Source organism: Octodon degus, unplaced genomic scaffold, assembly GCF_000260255.1.
Source record: "Octodon degus isolate 3935 unplaced genomic scaffold, OctDeg1.0 scaffold00018, whole genome shotgun sequence".
Classification (NCBI taxonomy): domain Eukaryota; kingdom Metazoa; phylum Chordata; class Mammalia; order Rodentia; family Octodontidae; genus Octodon; species Octodon degus.
Genome location: NW_004524594.1, coordinates 536,073 through 555,659, shown reverse-complemented (window position 1 = coordinate 555,659; position 19,587 = coordinate 536,073). Strand labels below are relative to the sequence as shown.

The 19,587-nt window shown below is 49.9% G+C and overlaps 1 protein-coding gene across 3 annotated transcripts in view; it reads right to left on the bottom strand.

Moving 5' to 3' along the window:
* The window catches only part of Nup160 (nucleoporin 160), a 45,104-nt gene extending 27,753 nt beyond the window's left edge, over positions 1 to 17,351 (bottom strand). For all 3 annotated transcript variants that reach the window (XR_002820257.1, XM_004626958.3, XM_023710791.1), the window contains exons 1-13: positions 17,241 to 17,351; positions 16,855 to 16,966; positions 11,931 to 12,141; positions 11,023 to 11,245; positions 10,102 to 10,180; positions 9,248 to 9,362; positions 8,636 to 8,794; positions 6,473 to 6,550; positions 5,881 to 5,978; positions 4,545 to 4,629; positions 3,455 to 3,523; positions 1,474 to 1,557; positions 1,036 to 1,206 (exon numbers count right to left, since the gene is read on the bottom strand). Coding sequence is in view for 2 of the 3 variants with exons in the window: in XM_004626958.3 (XP_004627015.1) it covers positions 1,036 to 1,206; positions 1,474 to 1,557; positions 3,455 to 3,523; positions 4,545 to 4,629; positions 5,881 to 5,978; positions 6,473 to 6,550; positions 8,636 to 8,794; positions 9,248 to 9,362; positions 10,102 to 10,180; positions 11,023 to 11,245; positions 11,931 to 12,141; positions 16,855 to 16,966; positions 17,241 to 17,340 (1,584 nt within the window). In the remaining variant the exon portion in view is untranslated. The remainder of the gene's footprint in view (positions 1 to 1,035; positions 1,207 to 1,473; positions 1,558 to 3,454; positions 3,524 to 4,544; positions 4,630 to 5,880; positions 5,979 to 6,472; positions 6,551 to 8,635; positions 8,795 to 9,247; positions 9,363 to 10,101; positions 10,181 to 11,022; positions 11,246 to 11,930; positions 12,142 to 16,854; positions 16,967 to 17,240) is intronic.
* Between the last annotated feature and the right edge of the window lie 2,236 nt (positions 17,352 to 19,587).

Sequence of the window (19,587 nt, the reverse complement as noted above, 5' to 3'; positions counted from 1 at the left end):
CACAAAGCTGTGTTAGTCTTTGCAGGTATGTGTGCAATCAATGACTTCTTTTGTGTGTGTCTTTTGTCTTTTAGAGACAAAGTTTCACCATGCAGTTCAAGCTGGCCTTGAACACAGTAGCCCAGGCTGGCCTGGAACTTGCAGTGATCCTCCTGCCTCAGCCTCCCAAGTGCTGAGGTTACAGGTGTGTACCATTACGCCTGGCTTCAAGAGTGAATTTTTAAATGTATAAATGGGTAATAGTTTACATGGTAGCATGTGGAATAAGAAATCACATTGTACAATGTGGCCTGTCACTTATACTGGGCAGGGCCTGAGCATGTAATTTCGTGATGCAGTGCCTAGCATTCCTGGCCTTGGGTTCAACCCCAGCACTGCCAAAAATAAAAAAGTAAAAGTCCGAATCTCATGAGGAGACACAGACAAACTCAAGCCAACGTACACTGCACTGCAATACAAACGCTCTTAAAACCGTCAGTGTCCTGAAAGATGAAGAAAGGCTGCGCACTGTTTGGGATTAAGCTGAAGAGACACAACTAAGTATGTAAGAACTTGCCCTCCTTGATTGATTGATCAGGAAGAACAATTATGGCACAACCGGTAAAACTTAAATTGTGTATGTTACGACAGTACCAAATAACCTCTTTGGGGGCAGCACTGGGGGTTAAGCCCAGAGCTTTCATGGACTTACACCCCAAGCATTTTTTACTTATTTTGAGAGAAGGTCTTGCTAAGTTGCTAAATTGGCCAGGTTAGATTTCAGCTTGGTATCTTCCTGCTTCAGCCTCTCTAAGTGTTTGCCACCATGCCAGGCCCAAAACTGCTTGACCTAATTATGCTGTGGGTGCTTCCGAGAGCATCCTGGCCTATCGATTCACTGAAGTGGCCAGGATATAGGGGACATCTACAACTGTCAAGTGGTTCCGAGGAAAGGACAAAAAGGAAATGGGGCTAGAAGGGCAGCAGACGACACTGTGGTTTCGGGTACCCACCCTGCCCCAGGCCCTGCTGTGGAGACTGGCCTGCTCCGCTCACCTTCTTCAGCAGGCACAGTGTGTTTGTGTGTGGGTTCAGGAGTAGCGCGAGGGGCTGGGACAGGGCCTCCTGGTACTGCAGGCAGCAGGCGTAGAACTTGCTCCAGAACTCCTGCTGCAGGTTCCGGAAGTCCTGCTGGGAGAACTCATACTCTGTCACGCTGCTATGGAGCTGCAAGGAAACAAAAAGTTACGCTTTCGGAACATCTGAGCGCTTTCTCCCTCCAAGCCATGATTGCCCTCTAAGATTTGGCGAGCTACCCTCAAATGGACAGTCCATGCTACTAAATGCCACTGACTGGCAGCCGAGCACTGCTTGCTTCTCTAGCGAGAAAGTCAGATGAGAAGTTCAGATGTTTACAGCCCAAGCCGACGAGTCTGCACTGATTGGCTCGCCGTGAGGCTGCAAAAAATGATGCCTTCTCCACCCAAAGCTCACCTCAGTTTCCACAGCTACAGTGACTTCTTTCTTTAGTTCATTCCAAGAAAGATCCAAATTCCTCTCAGTTCCTCGGCAGAAAATCTAAAATTAAGAGCAATATTGTAGAGAATGCCATAGAGCCCACACCCGAATGCCGCATACTCCAGCTCTGAAGGCACTTAAACAGTGTCCAACTGCACAGTGGAGAACGGGAGTGCCAAGACGACCCCAAGACACTGCACAAATGGCTCTTGAGAGAAGTGCTAGTAATTTCATAGTAGTTTCTATAGAGCAGAATAAGCTCTGGAAGCACGAGAATCAGAATTATCATATAGCAGTGTATCAATGCTACCTTGACTTGAGTTTGTCTGTGTCTCCTCATGAGATTCATGCTTTCACTTTTTTGTTTTTGGCAGTGCTGGGGTTGAACCCAAGCCCTGGAATGCTAAGCACTGCATCACTAAATTACATGTTCAGGCCCTGTCCATTTTAAGCGACAGGCCAGGTCACCACAGAAATGGAGCAATTGCTATTGTATACCTGCAGGAAAGATGCAGAGGTGACAAGTACACAGCCTAAGGCGGTGGAAGGAAGCTAAGGCCAGCCTGGACAGGCAGCCTGTAGCCCAGGCCCTCTGGAGGCTGAGCGAGACTGCCAAAGTTCAGTCCTGGGAGAACTGGTGAGACCCTGTCTGAAATACAGAGGGCTGGGCTGGGGCTAGGGTGAAGGTCCTAGGCTCTGAGCTCACAGTGTGCACAGCCAGAACAGTGCTAGTGTGGGCAGCTCTACATAGAAGAGGTTATGACCCTTCCTGGAAACTGCCTAAGGTGGTCTGCAGGAAGGCCGGCAGGGGAGTTAGAGGGAGGGTTTGTGAGCTCCCAGAGGTGGTGCAGTTTAGCTCACCTGAAGGAAGCACCCTTAGACGGCAGCTGAGGGAGTGCCTACAGGGAGGCAGCTGGCTGGCACTACAGGACGCTAAGTCCTCTCGACCACAGGGCTCAGAAAAACTTACGTAATTTACACAATGCTTCTGAAGGCCATGTGGGGTGGGGCATGCCTGTAGTGAGAACTGCTCAGGAGGCTAATCCGGGCTACTTGTGTTTCAAAACATAAAAATGGCTAAAGAGCCAGGTGTGTGGGTGTGGCGATGCACATCTGTAATCCCAGCACTCAGGAGGCAGAGGTAGGAGACTGCTGCACATTTGAGGCTGGCTAGGCTATGTAGTGAGTTACACGCCTGCACTACATAGTGAGACCCTGTTTCCAAAGAACAGAAAAAATTAAAGGGCCGGGGGAGGCTGCGTGTTCAGAGCGCCCAAAGGGGATCCCTGCTCCTGCAAGGATAAACCTTTGCAACCACTAAGCAGCTTACACTGGAACTTAGGTGCTAAAAAACATTTTTTTTTTTTTTTTGCAGAACCGGGGATTAAACTCAGATCCTTGCGTTTGCCAGTCAAGCGCTTATCCTACTGAGCCATCTCCCCGGCCCCTAAAAAACATTTTTAGTCTTCTTACACGTCCACCAGTTCAGACATTTGGTATTTTTAAAAAAGCGTAAAAACTAAGTATAATCAAAATTCCCCAAAGCCAGGCATGGCGGGGTACACCTGTCATCTCAGCACTTGGGTTGCTAAGGGGGAAGGTCAGGAGTTTGAGGCCAGCCTGGGCTACACTGCCAGTTTCAGGGAAGTCTAAACTACAGACTGAGGCTGTCTCTAACCAAACAAAAAAAGCACCCTAAACAATAAAGCCAAGCCATTTCACATTCCATCACATGAATGTTACATGAAGCCCAAGCGCCCCACCCGCCTGACGCGCTTCCCTGCTACTGGGATGCAGCCCCGGCCTGCCTTGCTGCTGGGCTCTCACTCGGTGAGAGAAGTGTTTAAAAAAATCCCCATAGCATTAGCACACAAACTATGACCAGCATAAATACACGCAAAACAGAAAAGAGCAGTGAAATCAGAAAGTCTCAGGCACGTGATGTTCTCTTGCTGACCTGTAACGCTCTACATAACGCTCCATTTATGAACCGTCCGGGCGTAAAAAGACTCCGTAAATATATCTCCTACGGGAACAAGGAAACAAACCTCAGTGCTGTTCTGAGAGCAGCATCTGAAGGACTCCACAGTCACCTGCGCAGTGCGGCTTCCGGCAGGTGGCCCTGCAGGTGGGCTGTGTTGTCAGTCACTGCTGTCTCCCTGGCCCCACCTCACGCAATGGCCCAGGCAGCCATGTTGCTGAGACAATAGTGAGGCCCACCTGGTCCCTCCAGGCCATGCGAGGCACCTGCTCCACAGCTCACAGGGGAGACACCAACGGTAGTAGGGGCTGTGTGTCAGTAACATTCAAACACAAAGGGCTCTCCCAAATGGGAAACGGAGGCAGACAGTGAAGTGCAAAATTCTGCTGCACATCACCTCTACCAACTCACAAGCCACACTCGCTCCCAAGCAGCAAATCTGACTGCCATCCACGCACCTGGCTCCTCCTCCTGAGCCTGCGATCGCAGACAGGGACCACATAGGTCCCTGGCAGAAGGAGAAGGGGACCCTTCTAGAATGGGGCAGGCATGAGGTGCTGCTTCGCTCCTCAGGAGCTTGGACTCAAGAGCACTCTCCAGAGGGCTGCCAGTGGCAGGAGCCACAACTTGGGCAGTGGAGCAAGCTGCTTCTTCTTCCCCATCCCTCAGCCAATTCAGGGCATCTGAGGCTGAGAGTGCTCACTAACCCACCATCATCTTCTTTCCCAGCTCCTTTTAAATAAAAAAAATCGGTAATAGAGAAGCCAGGTGCAATGGTGCACTCGTAATCCCACAGTCCCAGCACTCTGGGAGGCAGAGGCAGAACTGCTTCGAGTTTGAGGCTAGCCTGGGCCACGTAAGAGTTCAAAGCCAGCTTACACTAGAGGGAGACCCTCTCGCAAAACACAACACAACACAATGGTACCCAGCTGAGCAGGTCTCATTTTGGCAGACTTCCACTTAGGTGTCACCTACTTTAATCACTTTCACCCCCAACTGGGTCCTCTTGAAATAACTATGGAGGCAAACCACATTCTCGAGTGACAGTGCCTGAGGCTGGGCTCACCCTGGGGTCCTGATCATCTCTGATGACAAGCTCCTCCTCAGGCAGCGGCTGCATGAAGACTGGATTCCACTGGCCCGCCACGTTACTGCAGAGACAGGTGTGGGTCAGTTTACTATAGACTGTGTTCACACTGTGGGCAGCATCTGGGCAGAGCCAGCCTCCTGGATGAAGCCCTCACGTTGCCATGCCACAGCTGTTGGCTAGGGACACTTCTCACTGAGCTGTGGCCCAGGGCTCTGAGACAGTAGCTCCCGAGTTATACAGGATGGCCTTGGCTTAGATCCTCCTGCCTCAGCCTGCTGAGTAGCTGGGACTGCAGGCATGCACTTGGGAGGCTGAGAAGGGGAAAGCCCTGCAAGTTTAAGGCCAGCCTGGGACCCTACCTAAAAACAAAAGTCAGGCATGATGGCAGAAGCCTGTAATTCCAGCATTAAGGGAGGTTGAGGCAGGAACACTGTTGTGTGAGGTAACAAACTGGGTTACACTGTAAGTTCAAAGCCAACCCAAACCACACAGCCAGCCCATGTCAAAAACAAAACAGGGCCGGTGAGATAGTTCAGTGGACTAAGCACCTGCTTAGGCAAGTGCAGGGACCAGGGTTCTAGCCCAGGTACCACATGATCCCTGGCACCACACGCTGTACCAGTCCTGCCCCAGGATGCGCTGAGCCAGCCACCAAGTCCAGGCATGGTGGCGCACACCTATAATCCCAGCTCTGGGGAGGCTTAAAACAGGAGGATTACTATGAGTCCAAGCTGTGTAGTGAGACTATGCACCAAATACATTTTTTTAAAAAGGGCAAAGAACATTTCCAGGTTAGAAGTGTCGGGTGTGTGGAGCCTCTTCCAAGAAACACACCATGTTCCTCATTTTGGTGCAATCTTAAGTATTCCCACCTTATTCTACAAAAAGGGCAGCAAACACATAATTATACAAGATGCAAAAGACAGTATTGTTGGGGACACAGCTTAGGAGCACTGCACCTGCCCGGCAAGCACAAGGTCCTAAGTGATTCCCAGGACAGGAAAAAAAGTATTGTAGAAAACAGAAGCTGAGTGTGGTGGCACACGCCTCCCTGTAGATCCAGCACTCAGGGAGGATAAGGCAGGAGGATCACAAATGCCGGTCCGGTCCTGGGTACTCAGTGAGACTGTCTCAACTTGCAGTTAAAAAAAAGCCTGGGGATGTGGCTTAGGGTGAAGGCCCTACATATATTTCCAGTACTGCAAACCAAGAGCAAAACCCAGTTTCGAGCCCTTCCCATGAAAACCCTTGACTCATCCACACAGAAAGCCCACCCAGTACATGAGCCTGGCCATGGGGGTGGGGACCGTACTGCTCGAAGTTGATGTATTTCACCACTGTCTGGTTCTCAGCATCATGCCACAGGGCCCAGACATCTGTGGGAGTTAAGGCGAAGTCAACCAGCGTTTCCTAGGGAGACAGGGAGAAAAGATTGAGACTCAGCAGTGACTGTTGTGTTGGCAGTGACATAAACGCATGTAAATATGGACCAAATGAACATGACAGGGCCTAAGTGAAACCATTTCACACACCATGAAGTATTTCACAGAGGCTACCACCTCATGACACACGGTGGAGTTATCTGCTATTTCTCTTTGCTTGTTTACATGTTTATGGTTTTTTTTTTTTCATTTTATGTATTTGGTAGAGGGTCTCACTACGCAGCTTGGACTTGTAGTGATCCTCCTGTTTCAGCCTCCCCAGTGCTGGGATTACAGGTATGTGTCACCACGCCTGGTCTACGTGTACATGTTTTTGAGACATAGACTTACTAGTTTCCGAGGCGGCCCTTAAATGCCTGCCTCAGCCTCCTCCTAAGGAGCTGGGGCTACAGGCGCGCCCACACCCGGCTCCAGCCAGCTCCCCCTCCTGCTTGTGTGGCGTCTGGGCACCGATGCACCCACCTGAGAAGTGAAGAGCGAGGCAATGTGATCGAGACTGTAGCGGTTACTCTCAGTGCTCACCAACTGGAAAACGCAGAACTGTTAAAAGCAAGGCGGCAATGTGTTAGTTCAAGCCGCCTGCGTGCTACTTTCCTAAGCAAGGGTCATTAGCTTTCAGAAATCATTATTTTAAAAAACTGCAATAGGAAATTTACCGGTTTAACTTTTAAGGGTGCAGTCTGGGAGGGGTAAGAATATTCTCACGGCTGTGCAGCCAACCTCTGGAGCTCTAGAAGCCCCCAAGCGCTGGCACTGCACCCAGCTAGGACACAGATCTGACCCTGAGAAGTGAGGCTCGGCCCTGTCCAGGAGGAGCTAGCAGGCTGGTAAGCTGCTCTGTGCTTTTCTGGTGACACACCTGTGCACCCCAAGTGCTGCAGCTACGAGAACCCCTTGCGGCAGCCTGAGTGCGGGGACACAGGAGCCCAGCGGCCCTTTCCTAAATTGGACACTAAAGATGCCTGCAAGGGCACAGGGGCCAGTCTTCTAAGCATGGGGCGAGTCAGGGTGTGAGGTCATTTTCCTAAAATATACCTCATTTTCCTAAATACACTATCACTGTGGAGCGGTTTACTACTACAGATATGGTTAAATGACCACGTACATACTTAAAATTCCAGACGGTGCCCACATAAATACAAGCTTACTGGGTGTGTCAGTAATCCTGGTGAGTATAATGGAATCCTGAGACCAAAAAGGCAAGAATATCTCCTTAATGGTGACGAGCTAAGAAGAGTGACCCTGAGACTGCCAAGTGACAGTGAACAGTGAACAGAACCCGAGGGAGCCAAGAGCAGGGCAGATGCCAGCACCATCTCGGCCTAGCCCGTGTCCTCCGCTAGTTACATGTGGTTCAGCTAACCCGAGGGCTTTCACCTCGGAAAGTGACTTCCCTTCTACCAGTCCCCAGCCCACAGGGACTGGGAGCTGAGCCAGGTTGTACGAACGCCTGTGTTGGGAGCCACCTGGCGTGGGGCACAGAAGCAGGATGAGGGCTTCTCTCCAGGGCAGAGCCTGGTACCAGGGAGACCAAGCAGGAGGCACCTGGCTGTTGCCGGAGCTGACACAGTGGTTGGCATCAGGGCCTCAGGCCCCAATGTGGATCCTCAGCAGGGGAATCAGAGAACAGCACGGTGCAGGGCACTGCTGGGAACGGCTGAATCTGGAAATCAGTCCTACGTGCGAGGGTAGGACAAGGCCACAGGGCCTAAAGAGGTCAAGCTACCTCAGTCTTGAGATAAGCATCCTGACTAGACAACTTCAGCCATTAGTTGCTGGACAACTGTGTCTCGTGATACTAACATTACAAAGGCATACATAAATGTTTCTCTGTTGTTGTTCAGGTCTTTTGCCAATCATGCAAACAGGTTTCCACATGACCTCAGCTACTATCTGTCTTAATTTTTTAAATCACCCACCGTTTTTTTCCCTCGGACCATCAAGAGATCAATGAGGGCCGGGGAGATAGCTCAGTAGAATAAGTGCCTGCCTGGCAAGCACAGGGTCCTGAGTTCAATCCCCAGTACTGAAGAAAGAAGAAAAGGAAAAAAGAGAGAGAGACTAATGAGTCCCTACAGGGTACAAAGCCACCTTGTGGCCAAGCCAACAGGATCCCACTGGGATTACAGGTGGTTGAGTTTGGAGCAAGCACAGGTTCAGGGCTCACCGCTGCGGTGGGTGTGGGGAGGGCACAGCACCACAGCCACAGTGCCTAGCGGGTGGCCATTAGTGGTGCAACGACCCCAGTACTCTGCACCCCGTGGCAACCAGAATCGGGTTACGGAACAGTTACTTCTTGCAATGAACCCCTTGTGAGCGCGTCACACCTACATCCCACCGCAGTGATTCAGTCTTCTACTTAGATTTCTTTTTTTTCCCTTTCTTTTTTTTTTTTTTTTTTTGAGGAACCGGGAATTGAATTCAGGCCCTTATGCTTGCCAGGGAAGCGCTTGTTCTACTGAGCCAACTCCCTGGCCCCTCCACTTAGATTTCTAAATATTTTTTTCTGAAGCTAAGGAAGGGGATCAGCCTTCCTTTCCTATGTCTTCAGGACTGCTAACTCAGGGCCTAGGAAGTCTCACCGACATGCAAGCTCCAGCTCTCCCCAGGTGCCCTGCCTCCTACCTGTCCGCGCTGCGGAGCATGCACGTAGGCGCCGAGGTAGAGGCCCAGGGAAGGGGAATAGGCAAGGCGCAGTCTGTGTCCAGTCCCCGCCGTGAGCCGAAGGTCTCTGTTCACAGGGACGTACTCCAGCATGTCGGCGACCATCAAGCACATCTGGTCCTGCGCAAGGCCAGAGGTAGGTGAGGCTAGGCACAGTGCACTCGCCTGTCATCCCAGCACGTGGGAACCTGAGGCAGCAGGATCGGCAGGAGTTCAGGCCCATGGGAACTACGTAGAAGACTATCTCCAAAAAAACCCCCAAAATGAAACAACAAAGACAGAAAGAAATAACGTATCTGCTGCTCTTAACGAAAAGTATACTTTTGCATTGTTCTTTCCACTTTATTGTGGGGTTCACAATTTTCAACATAAAAAGATAAAAAGCTGAGGGGCAGAGGTTTATACAAAATGAATCTAAATGAAACTGAATCAGAAAATGATCTGTAACTTCCAAACCGATTGATCTGATCATATTTAATCAGATATAAATAAAATATATCTGGGGACCCAGCAAGACCCACTTCAAGTCTCACAACCCCACTAACTCACAGCAGCGGTAAACGAAGCACTCACCTTACATGACCACATCCGTAGTTTGTGGTCCTGACACAGAGCAAACAGGAAGGCGTCATGCTCGACGCAGTGGACAGCAAGACTGAGGACGCGGTTTGATGGTCCCTGATCGCCCCTAACAATGAAGACCAAAGTCCAGAGACTTACTGTAGCAAACGTCTGATCACTAGAATCTTCCATCCAAGAGACACAACAAAGCTGGGGTCAGACCTGTAATCTCAGCTATCGAGGAGGCTGAAGCAGGAGGATCACTAAGTTTAAGGCCAGCCTGGGCAGCTTAATGAGATCCTGTCTCAAAAATAAAAAGGGCTGGGGGTGCGGCTCAGTGGTAGAGCACTATGTAGTGTGTGTGAGTCCCCGTGTTCAATCCCTAGCACCAAGAGAAAAAAATGAAAATTATTTATTTGTATTTTAGGGAGGGGTCTACAGGGTGTTCAGGGTCTCACTACTAGATAGGACTCTAGTGATCTGCCTGTTTACAGCCTCCCAAGTGCTGGAATTACAGGCGCACACCACCGCGCCCAGTCTCAATTGCCTTCTCACCATTCCCTGGGGGTGGGGCTGGCCTGGCAGGCTCACATGGCAGGCCTGGGGGTCGAACCCCCGGTCCCTGTGCATGCTTGCAGGTGCTTTAATCCACTGAACTATTTGGCTAGCCCGCAAAAAATGTACATTTACAGAGCACACTTGGCAGAAAGAAGAAAGGAGAAGAGTATAGAGTGTACGTGCTGGTACCACACAACTACACTTCTGCTGCCCTTGGGAGGACACGCAAATGCACAGCCCCCTCCTGCCCCTGTACTGTACACTGGGGCCAGTGACCAGGGACCAGAAACATGGCTGGCAGCACTCACCTGATGGCAGTCGGCATCCAGCCTGTGAGCAGTCGCTGCATGACGGAGCTCTGCTTCAGCTCCACAACTGACACCGCCCCTGTAACAAGACCCCGGTCCACCGAATGCTCAAGAACCAAAGCAGGAAACCTGTGGCTGCGGGTGGTCCAACCTACGAGACCTCCCAGGCCACTGACCAAGTGCTGGGACTCAGCAGGGATAGCAGTGACACCAGTCCTCACGGAGTCAAAGATAGCAGAGGAAGGGAACTGCTGGGGGAACGGGGTACACAGCAAGATATCCACCCTGGCCAATGCCTGCTGCCTGCAGCCAGCATAGTGCTCCTTAGGCCCCACCTCCTGTGGTGGTTTTGGTTTTTTTTTTAAATAACGGTAGCATATTGGCAAAAAAATTTTTGCTTTTAAAAATGTTATTGAATTCTTGGCACCACTCCCAATAAAATTTTCTTGATACATTTATAGAGCACACTTGGCAGAAAGAAGAAAGGAGAGGAGCATAGAGTGTATGTGCTGGTATCATACAACTACACTTCTGCCGCCCTTGGGACACATGAGTACACGCATCATAGGGAATCTGTACCTCTGCACGATATACCTTGCTGCTGCTTCTATTCCCATCCCCCTCCTGAGGCTGCTTTAACGCCACGCTTTCTTTCTTTCTTTAATGTATTTAGTACAGGGTCTATAGGGCCTCACTATACAAATCGGATTCCTAGTGATCCTCCTGTTTTCAGCCTCCCAAGCGGTAGGATTACAGGCGCGTGCCACCATGCCCAGTCTCAGCACATCCTGGGGGTGGGGCTGGCACCACATGCTGGGATCAAACCCCAGTCCCTGCCTCTGCCTAAGCAGGCACCTTAATCTGCTGAGCTATCTGGCCAGTCCTATGCCACACTTTCTGAGTCAGGAGAAATTCACTTACCAGGTCTGTCATAAGGAGGTAGTTTAAGAATGAAGACTCCACCAGCAGCAGAGGGGAGTGCGAACAGAGCCTCCCCATCACTGCTGAGCCAGGCAGCTGACGTGGCAGCATGAGGGGACAGGCCAGGCACTGCTGGAATTAGCTGGTAGCTGCAGGGGTCCCTGAAGTCCACCTTCCCAAGGTCGGTAAAGACTGACTGCATCTGGCTTTCTGTTACCAACTCCTGGGGAGCGAGAAAAAACAGAAGATCAAAACCCACATTTTGCTTAGTTCCTCTCTCTCTTTCTTCTTTCTATATTTTAGGGAAGGATCTACAGTGTTCAGCATCTCACTACTAGATCGGACTCTAGTGGTTCTCCTGTTTATAGCCTCCGGAGTGCTAGGATTACAGGTGTGTGCCACCATGCCCAGTTTCAACTGCCATCTCAGTGTGCCCCAGGGGCGGGGCTGGCAGGCCCAGTGATATAACCCCCACCCCTGCTGTCAGGCGCTTTAATCCACTGAACTATTTGGCTGGCCCCAGTTCTTCCCAAATGCTAAGGAAACTTATGAGAACAGCTGGGCCTAAGAAGAGAGCTTATGAGAACAGCTGGGCCTAAGAAGAGAGCTACTCTTTTAAAGAGAATCATATTATCACCATAAAATGTGCATCTGGTCATTTAAGAGTAACTATCACAGTATCCTTGCTGAGAACCAACAAGGAAACTAAGTCTTCCTTAGTTCCAAAAAATGCTGTTCTGGCAGGGAACGCGAGACTCCTCTGGTAATTTGGGAAATACCAGATCAAGGATAAACCATGTACACTTCTTTTTTTTTTTTTTTTTTTTTTGTGGATTGAACTCAGGCCCTTGCACGTGCCAGGACAGCGCTCATTCCACTGAGCCATCTCCCCGGCCCCAACCACGTACACTTCTGTACATCCGGGAAGGGTGGAGCAGAAGCAGCCTGTGCACGGTCTGATTGGTCAGAATCATGATGACAACATGAGTCTGGGTTTCGGCAACATGCACCCCGCTGGGCAGGACGCTGCAGTTCTGGAATTTGAGGCGCACTGCGTTGTTCAGCAGGTTCGTGTCCAGTGACTCCTCCACCAGCTCCACTGTGTCCCCACAGGTCTTCCTGAGAAAGAAGGGGAAAACACTGGCTGGAAGAGCTTATGCTTTTCTTGTGCAGTGACTACACTTAAATACAGAATTGGAGTACAGGGAAATTTGGATCAACAAAAGGGCCACATTTACATTCCAAATCACCATGTTACACAGATTTATAAAATACAGCCTAATGAAATTCAAAACTCATTATGAAGCTGTTCAGTAAGGCATTTCCGAACTTTGCAGCATGTGTGTGCCACTGAGATTAAACCTAGAGCATTCCACTTCTAAGCTACAACTCCATCCCTTTATTTTTTTATGCTTTTGTTAAGACATGGTCTCGCTATGTAGTCCAGGCCGGCCTTAAACTTTCAGTGATTCTCCCGCCTCAGCCTCCAGGGCTGGGATTATAGGCATGTGACCCCCCCATCCCCTCCTGTCCCCACCATGATATTCAATGGCTTCAGTAGCCACGTTCTTTTTGCCTTCTCACTCTTTTTTCCCCCTAAATCTTTTCATTCATTCATTCATTTGGTACAGGTCTTGCTACATAGCTTGGACTCGTAGTATCCTCTTGTCTCAGCACCCCAGTGATGGAATTACAAGCACGAGCCACCACGCCTGGTTTTCGTGGCCAGCATGACATGCAGTACTGGTGATTGAACCCAGGTCCTTGCGCTTGGCCGGGCAGGCACTTAGACCGCCAAGCTATCTCCCCAGCTCCTTCCCAGTGTCCTGTGTTTTTCCTTCTGATCACACACTTCAGGCTGCATCACAGGGTCTTTGCCAGCTGCCTGAAACTCCACTTGCACTTCTTCCCACCCCTGCCACCTGCTTTCACCACTTGCCTGGGCACCATCCACCAAGCAGCTCTGCTGGGCCAGCTCCACCAGGCTGGGGCCCTATGACCACAACCTCTGGCTGATTTCCATCTCATCCTACTTGACGGTTTTCATTCTCCCTGAGTTTCGCCTCAGCTTCTAGGCCCTTGCTCTTGTTCACCTCCTTCCTCAGCAGCTCCTCCTTCCTGGGGCCTCCATTGCTTCCTGCATGTGTGGTTCTCCACTGCAGGGGAGGCTCCCTGTCCTCAGGGACACTTCACAGTTTACAAAGGGCCCTGGTCACTATATGTGGGGTGGGGGCAGGCGCTGTCACTGGTGTGTGGTAGACAGAAGACAGGCTTGACCACTGGAAGCAGCAGCACCACAGAAGCGTCTGATAGCAACAAGCCCCAAATCTACATCTCTAGCCCAGCCTCTCCACAAACCCGGGCCACCGACTTAGCACCCTCCCTGGCATCTAACTGGCATTTCAAACTGAACCTGCCTAAAGTCCCCTCGAACTGGAGGGGGAAAACCCAGTAAAACCAAGAAAAACTTGCTTCCCCTCACCTACAATGGGTTCTGACTTGCTGAGAGACCTCTGGAGAACATCCACACTCAACCTGGGTTTACTGTGTTGAGGCCACACAAATGTGAACAGATCCACCGTGATGACACAGGCCCTGTCACCACCACCTCCCTGGTCTGTACTATGTCCCTGTGTTCCCCCCTTCTCCCTCTCCTGTTCTCTACTCTTAGCCCAGCAGCCAAGGCAAGCCTTTAAAGATCGCTGAGGACACTGCTGCATCTGAATGATGCAGTAGCCTTCCTCCTACCTCAGGGAAAAAGTCAAAGCCTTGAACTAAACAGGCAAGCTGTGGGCCTGGCTCAGGTACCGCAATTTATCCTTTGTTCATTTGGACGAGACTCCTGAGTCCCTGTTTCCCTTTCAACATTGACAAACTTCTGTCTCCAGCCTCTGAAGGCTCTGTCCTTTTCTTCCTTTCTTCCTTCCTTCTTCTTCTTCTCTGAAGGCTCTGTCTCTTTCTTTCTTTCTTTCTTTCTTTCTTTCTTTCTTTCTTTCTTTCTTCCCCCTCCTCCTCCCCTCCCCCCCTCTCGTATTTAGTTCAGGGTCTACAGGGACTCACTATGTAAAACACACTCATAGTGATCCTCCTGTTTTCAGCCTCCCAAGCACTAGGATCACAGGCGTGCACCACCAGGCGTCTCAATTGCCATCTCAGTGTGCCTCGGGGGCTTTCCTTAGAAGGCTCTACCTGAAATGTTCACCCCCAGAGAGCCTTATTCTGTCTGCTCAAATGCCAGCAAAGCCCAGTCCTATCTGACAATCTCATATAAAACCTGACCCCCAGGGTGCTGCCCTGTGCTCCTTGTACTCCATTCTCATCTGACAGCTCTCTTCTACTTTTTTTTTTCTAATTAGAACCTTGCTATGTAGCCCAGGCTGGCTGCCCATGTGTTGGGATGACAGGCATGTGCCACCATGCCCGGCCAGCTATACGTACTTCTTCTTATTTGGCATTTCTGAAGGGTTGCCACACAGGCACTTCAAATTTTGTATGCGGGACGAGGCATGTAGCTCAGCAGCAAGGCGCCTGTGTGGCAAGCTCAAGGCCCTGTTCAATTCCTGGCACCAAAAAAGAGGGGCCGGGGGTATGTGAAGAGAAATTATTCACAACTCCTAAATCCATCCTCTGTCTCAAAAATGGCAAGCCCTGCCCTCCATATCTCCTTAGTCACATCAGAAATGAGGGAGCTGTCTTTATGCCTTCCCTTTCCTTATCAACATCCATCCTATATTCAATTATTATCAGCCCCAGTGAAATTAATTCCTAAGTGTAGTCTGAGTCCATCTATTCTTGCCATGGCCCAGTGGTGGTGAACCTATGGCATGCGTGCCTCAGTGGGCTTCTTTATTGGTACAGGGAGTTGATTGGGGCCTTGTGCCCATCAGGCAGGTGCTATGCCACTGAGCTATACTCCTGATCCCCTCAATGGGCTTTTTACATCTCTGAAAACACTTAAAATGTTTACCATCACTGCCCTAGCCTCTTCCACAACTGAGCCATCAGCAGATATTACTTTGGCCATGATCAAAGATAATTGTTCATTTGTATTTTACCTATTCAACCCGAAATCCCTTTCTATAAAGGGTGTTATTTTTTTCTTTTTCTTTTTGAGATAGAATTTCACTATATAGTACAGGTTTTCACTTTGTAACTGAGGGTGGTCTCAAACTCACAACAAATCTCCTGCCTAAGCCTCTCAAATGCTGGGAGTGCTGGGATTACACGTGTATACCACCTCGCCTGGCAAAAGCTGGTTTTTTAAAAACGCAGGTTTTTTCCCCTGTATTTAGGGCAGTGTCTACAAAGTCTCACTCCTACACCAGACTCGTAGTAATTCTCCTGTTTTCAGCTTCCTAAGCACTGGAATCACAGACGCATGCAACCATGCCCAGTCTTAATCACTGGCTCAGTGCAAACGTGAACTCTGGCTGCTGTACTCTGCCTAAGAAGGCGCTTTAGTCTGCTGAGCTATCAGGCAGGCCCTTAAAATTGCAGTTTTGATCATGTGGCTCTTTAAAAATCCAAAGTTCTTGCTGGGCAGAGCGCATGCCTAAAATCCCAGCCCTCAGGAGGCTGAGGTAGGAGGATCCCTACAAGTTCAAGGCCAGCCTGGGCTACAGAGTTCAAGGCCAGTCTCAAAACAAAACAAAAACAACACAATAAAAACATTAAAAATGGCCTTGAAGTTGCTCCACTGCTTACATCTTGCCTACTTGTTCTTTTGGTACCGAGGATCGAACTCAGGACCCTTCGCTTGCCAGGCAGGTGCTTTTGCCATTCAACTATCTCCCTGGCCCTGCATCCTGCCCACTTGGGCTCAACATCTCATATCACTTTCTTTTTTTTTTTTTTTGGTGGTACTGGGGATTTGAACTCAGGACCTTATGCTTGCCAGGCAAGCACTTATTCTACTGAGCTATCTCCCCAGCCCTCATATCACTTTCTTTTACCTACTGCACTTAAGCCACATGGCCTTTGGTGCATTCCCCAACTCCTCAAGTTGTTTTCAACCTACAGCTTTTACATATTCTGATCTTGCTCATAAAACTGTTCTCCTGGGGGTTGGGGAGATAGCTCAGTTGAATAAGCACTTGCCTGGCAAGTGCAAGGGCCTGAGTTCAATCCCCTGTTCTGCAAATATATATATATATATATATATATATATATATATCCCAAAAAACAAAACTGTTCTCCCCCCACCCCCAAGCCTGGCTAACCTTTCAACTTCAGATCTCAATTTAACTGTAACTTTTTATATAAATCTTTCCCTGTGCCACCAGCAACATGTGATCTTCCCCTTGGCTCCTCACACCCCTACTCTTCTCCTCTGGAATAAGTAGGAACATCTGTATTTACAGACTTACAGTTCAATCACTGACATCTTTTCTTTTGTGAAACTGCCGGATGGTGAATGCATATCTATTCTTACACAGCTACAACATTTTGTACTGAGAAAATAAACGTTGATTTATCATTTCATCCCAGTCCTTACAGCAATGTTTGACATACAGAAGCTTAAACAGAGCTGCAAAATGAAGCTGTAAAGGCTTTAAAAACATAATGGACTCCTGACTAAACCGAAGGGCCTACTGTGTCTCCTAAACCGTTTTCTCCGCTTTGACTTTTCTAGGGGAGGAAGAGAACCCCTTTCTTGGAAAGAACTCTGTGTCTCATATTTTCCTGATTCTCACATGAACTAAAAATAAAAACTATTTCTCTTTTCCTAAGCGTCCATCCTTTACTACGTCTAGCCATGCTTTGGATACTGCCACGGATGTTCCTAGGCGCAACAGCCCCACTGTGCAGGGGTGTGGCCACCGCGGCACTCACCAGTGAATGAACCTGTTTCTCGTGACGGCGAACAGCTTGCCGCTCTCGACATAGTAGAAGCCGCCCGCGCTCTCGCTGTACTTCACCGCTCCCGGCGCGGCACCGGAGGTCCCTGCAAAACGCACGCGGTCAGCTTGCACCGGGCTCCGTTACAATGACGGAACCGAAGGCGCTGGGGAAGCAACTGCGACTTCCTGACAACCCAAAGGCAAGGGGATAAAGGAGGGAGACATCAAGTTGCTGGGGTAGAGGGAAGAAGTCCAGAGATCCAAGGCTATCTTGACATGTGAATGAACTGGCTGGGACCCAGTCAGGGACCCAGGGATCCGAAGGAGGAAGCCGACAGGAAGACTCGGAGCGCGTCCTGTCACAGGTCATTTTCTTACCGAGGCCGCAGACTGTGAATTCCCGAAACTGTCTCAGCCTTTCGCGCTCAGCACCACTGAGCTCCAAGAAGCTCCGTTCCAGAGCTCCCGCCGCCGCCATGTTCCCGCCGCCACCGCAAGGCCCGACGGGAAACAGGCGGGCCGTGTTTATGTCGTCACTTCCGGGGCGGGACGAACGCTGGCCACTTTAAAGGTCGGCGCGCAGTGGCCAATACGCCTGCCGGATCTGGGTTTGCGGTCGTTCTCACCCCCAGTCCAGATGTTCATGTGGAAGGTTTCGCCAGTTCTCTCTTCTCTGTAGCGACATGTAGGAAGTGGGAGGGGAGCGGAGAAGGGCTTTCGTCCCCGGCGCCCGCTATGGAATGAATGGAACCTGTTCAATTAAACCTCAGTCAAGCAGGGCGTGGTGGCGCACGCCTTTCGTTCCCGCTCTTGTGAGGGTAAGGCAGAAGGATCGTTGTGAGTTCGAGGCCAGCCTGGGATACAAAGTGAGCTCAAGACCGGCCTGAGCTGGAGGCGGGGGGATAGAGAAGAGGGGTCAGAGGTAGGCAGCATCACTCGGTGCTAGGTTTAACGCCCAATACTGGCAAAGAAAAAAAAAAGTGCCCAGAAAACCTGCATGTTTAACATAGTTACACTTATTTTGTTTCTCAGGAAAGTGGTTGCTAAATTGATGAAACATCGTTCGGTTTCCCTGGGATCTGGGAGTTCATTTTTCAACTATCTCTTTTTGGTTTGTTGCTATGACCTCGTTCTTCTCATCCTCACTGTCCGTCAGGGTCGCAAGAATTCAAAGACACCGAATAAATGTTTGAAGGCTGACTAAACGATGGAATATAAAAGCACATAGGATGGGGCTGGGGAGATAGTTCGGCGGTCTAATCCCCTGCTTGGCAAGCGCAAGGACCCCTTCGGTGTCCAGTACCACATGCCGTGCTGGCCCCGAAACCAGGCGTGGTGGTGCACGCCTGTAATCCCAGCGCTGGGTAGCCTTAGACAGGAGGATCACTGAGTGCAAGCTGCGTAACGAGACCCTGTACCAAATGAATTAAAAAAAAAAAAAAAAAGTAAACGCACATAGGAAAGTCAAGTCCCCAAGAGTGCTCGGCGGTGACGACGTAGAGCGCCTTCTGCTGCCATCTGCTGTTGACGCCGTGAACTGGCATTAAAAAACGATGCAGGGTGCTCCTCGTAGGAACGCATTTTGTCATCTGACCCACCTTTTTCTTTTCCTTTTGCTGAACCGGGGATTGAACTCAGGCCCTTGTGCTTGCCAGGGAAGCACTTATTCCAGAGCTATCTCCCTGGCCCCGACACACCTTTTTGAGAAGTCTGTGACTGCCCAGTGCCCTCTCATAGGCAAGTAGCAGTAAACAGTCCTGTGAACTGAACTTTAAAGCTGACCTTTCAGGTAAACATGGTAGCGCATGCTTGTAATCCCAGCACTCTGGAGGCAGAGGCAGGAGGATTGCTTTGAGTTTAAGGCCAGCCAGGACTACACAGTGAGACCCTGTCTCAGAAAGACACCCCCACAAAAAAAAAAAAAAACCACCCAAATTTTCCCGAACTTAAGGGCTATCTCTCCAAAGAATTTGGTGGATTAATTATAGGAGATGATGACAGAGCTCCAGAAGTGCTTTTCAGGGACACTATGGGCTCTGAACTCCTAGGGAGCCTGACACATGGATGACAGAATGTTTTTGAGGAGCAACTTCCCCGACAGCGCTGCATTGTCCCGTGGGTCAGAATATCTACCGGGGAATCTCTAAGATGGTCCCCAACTGCTGAGACATTGTCCACCTTCATAGCCACGGCCTCAGCTGGGCGAATCTCAGGAGCTCTGGACTAAGTTGGTGATAAAGCTTGTGTTTAGCTATTGTGCAGGTGCTGTGCTGTATCTCGGTACCTGGGAGCATGGCAGGCCCTTTTCCTGTATCACAAAATACTTGTTGAGGGCCAGGGAGATGGCTCAGTGGAATAAGCGCTTCCCTAGCAAGCACAAGAGCCTGAGTTCAATCCCTGGTTCCACCAAAACAAAACAAAACAACAAAATACTTGTTGACAGCAGAAAAATGTCACCTGCCTGCTTTGAATATTGAACCATCCTTGCACCCCTGAGATGAATCCTACCTGGTCATGGTGTATGAGCTTCTTGATGATTTGCTGTATTCTATTTGCTAGGATTTTATTGAGGATTTTGGCATCGATGTTCATGAGGGAGATTGGCCTGTAGTTCTCTTTCTTCACCTGCCTGCTTTGGGGGTTCTCCAGGTTTGAGGCAGAGATAAAGGAGACATGGAGATCACAATAGGGTGTGATGATTATGGGAAAGATGCAGATGAAAAGG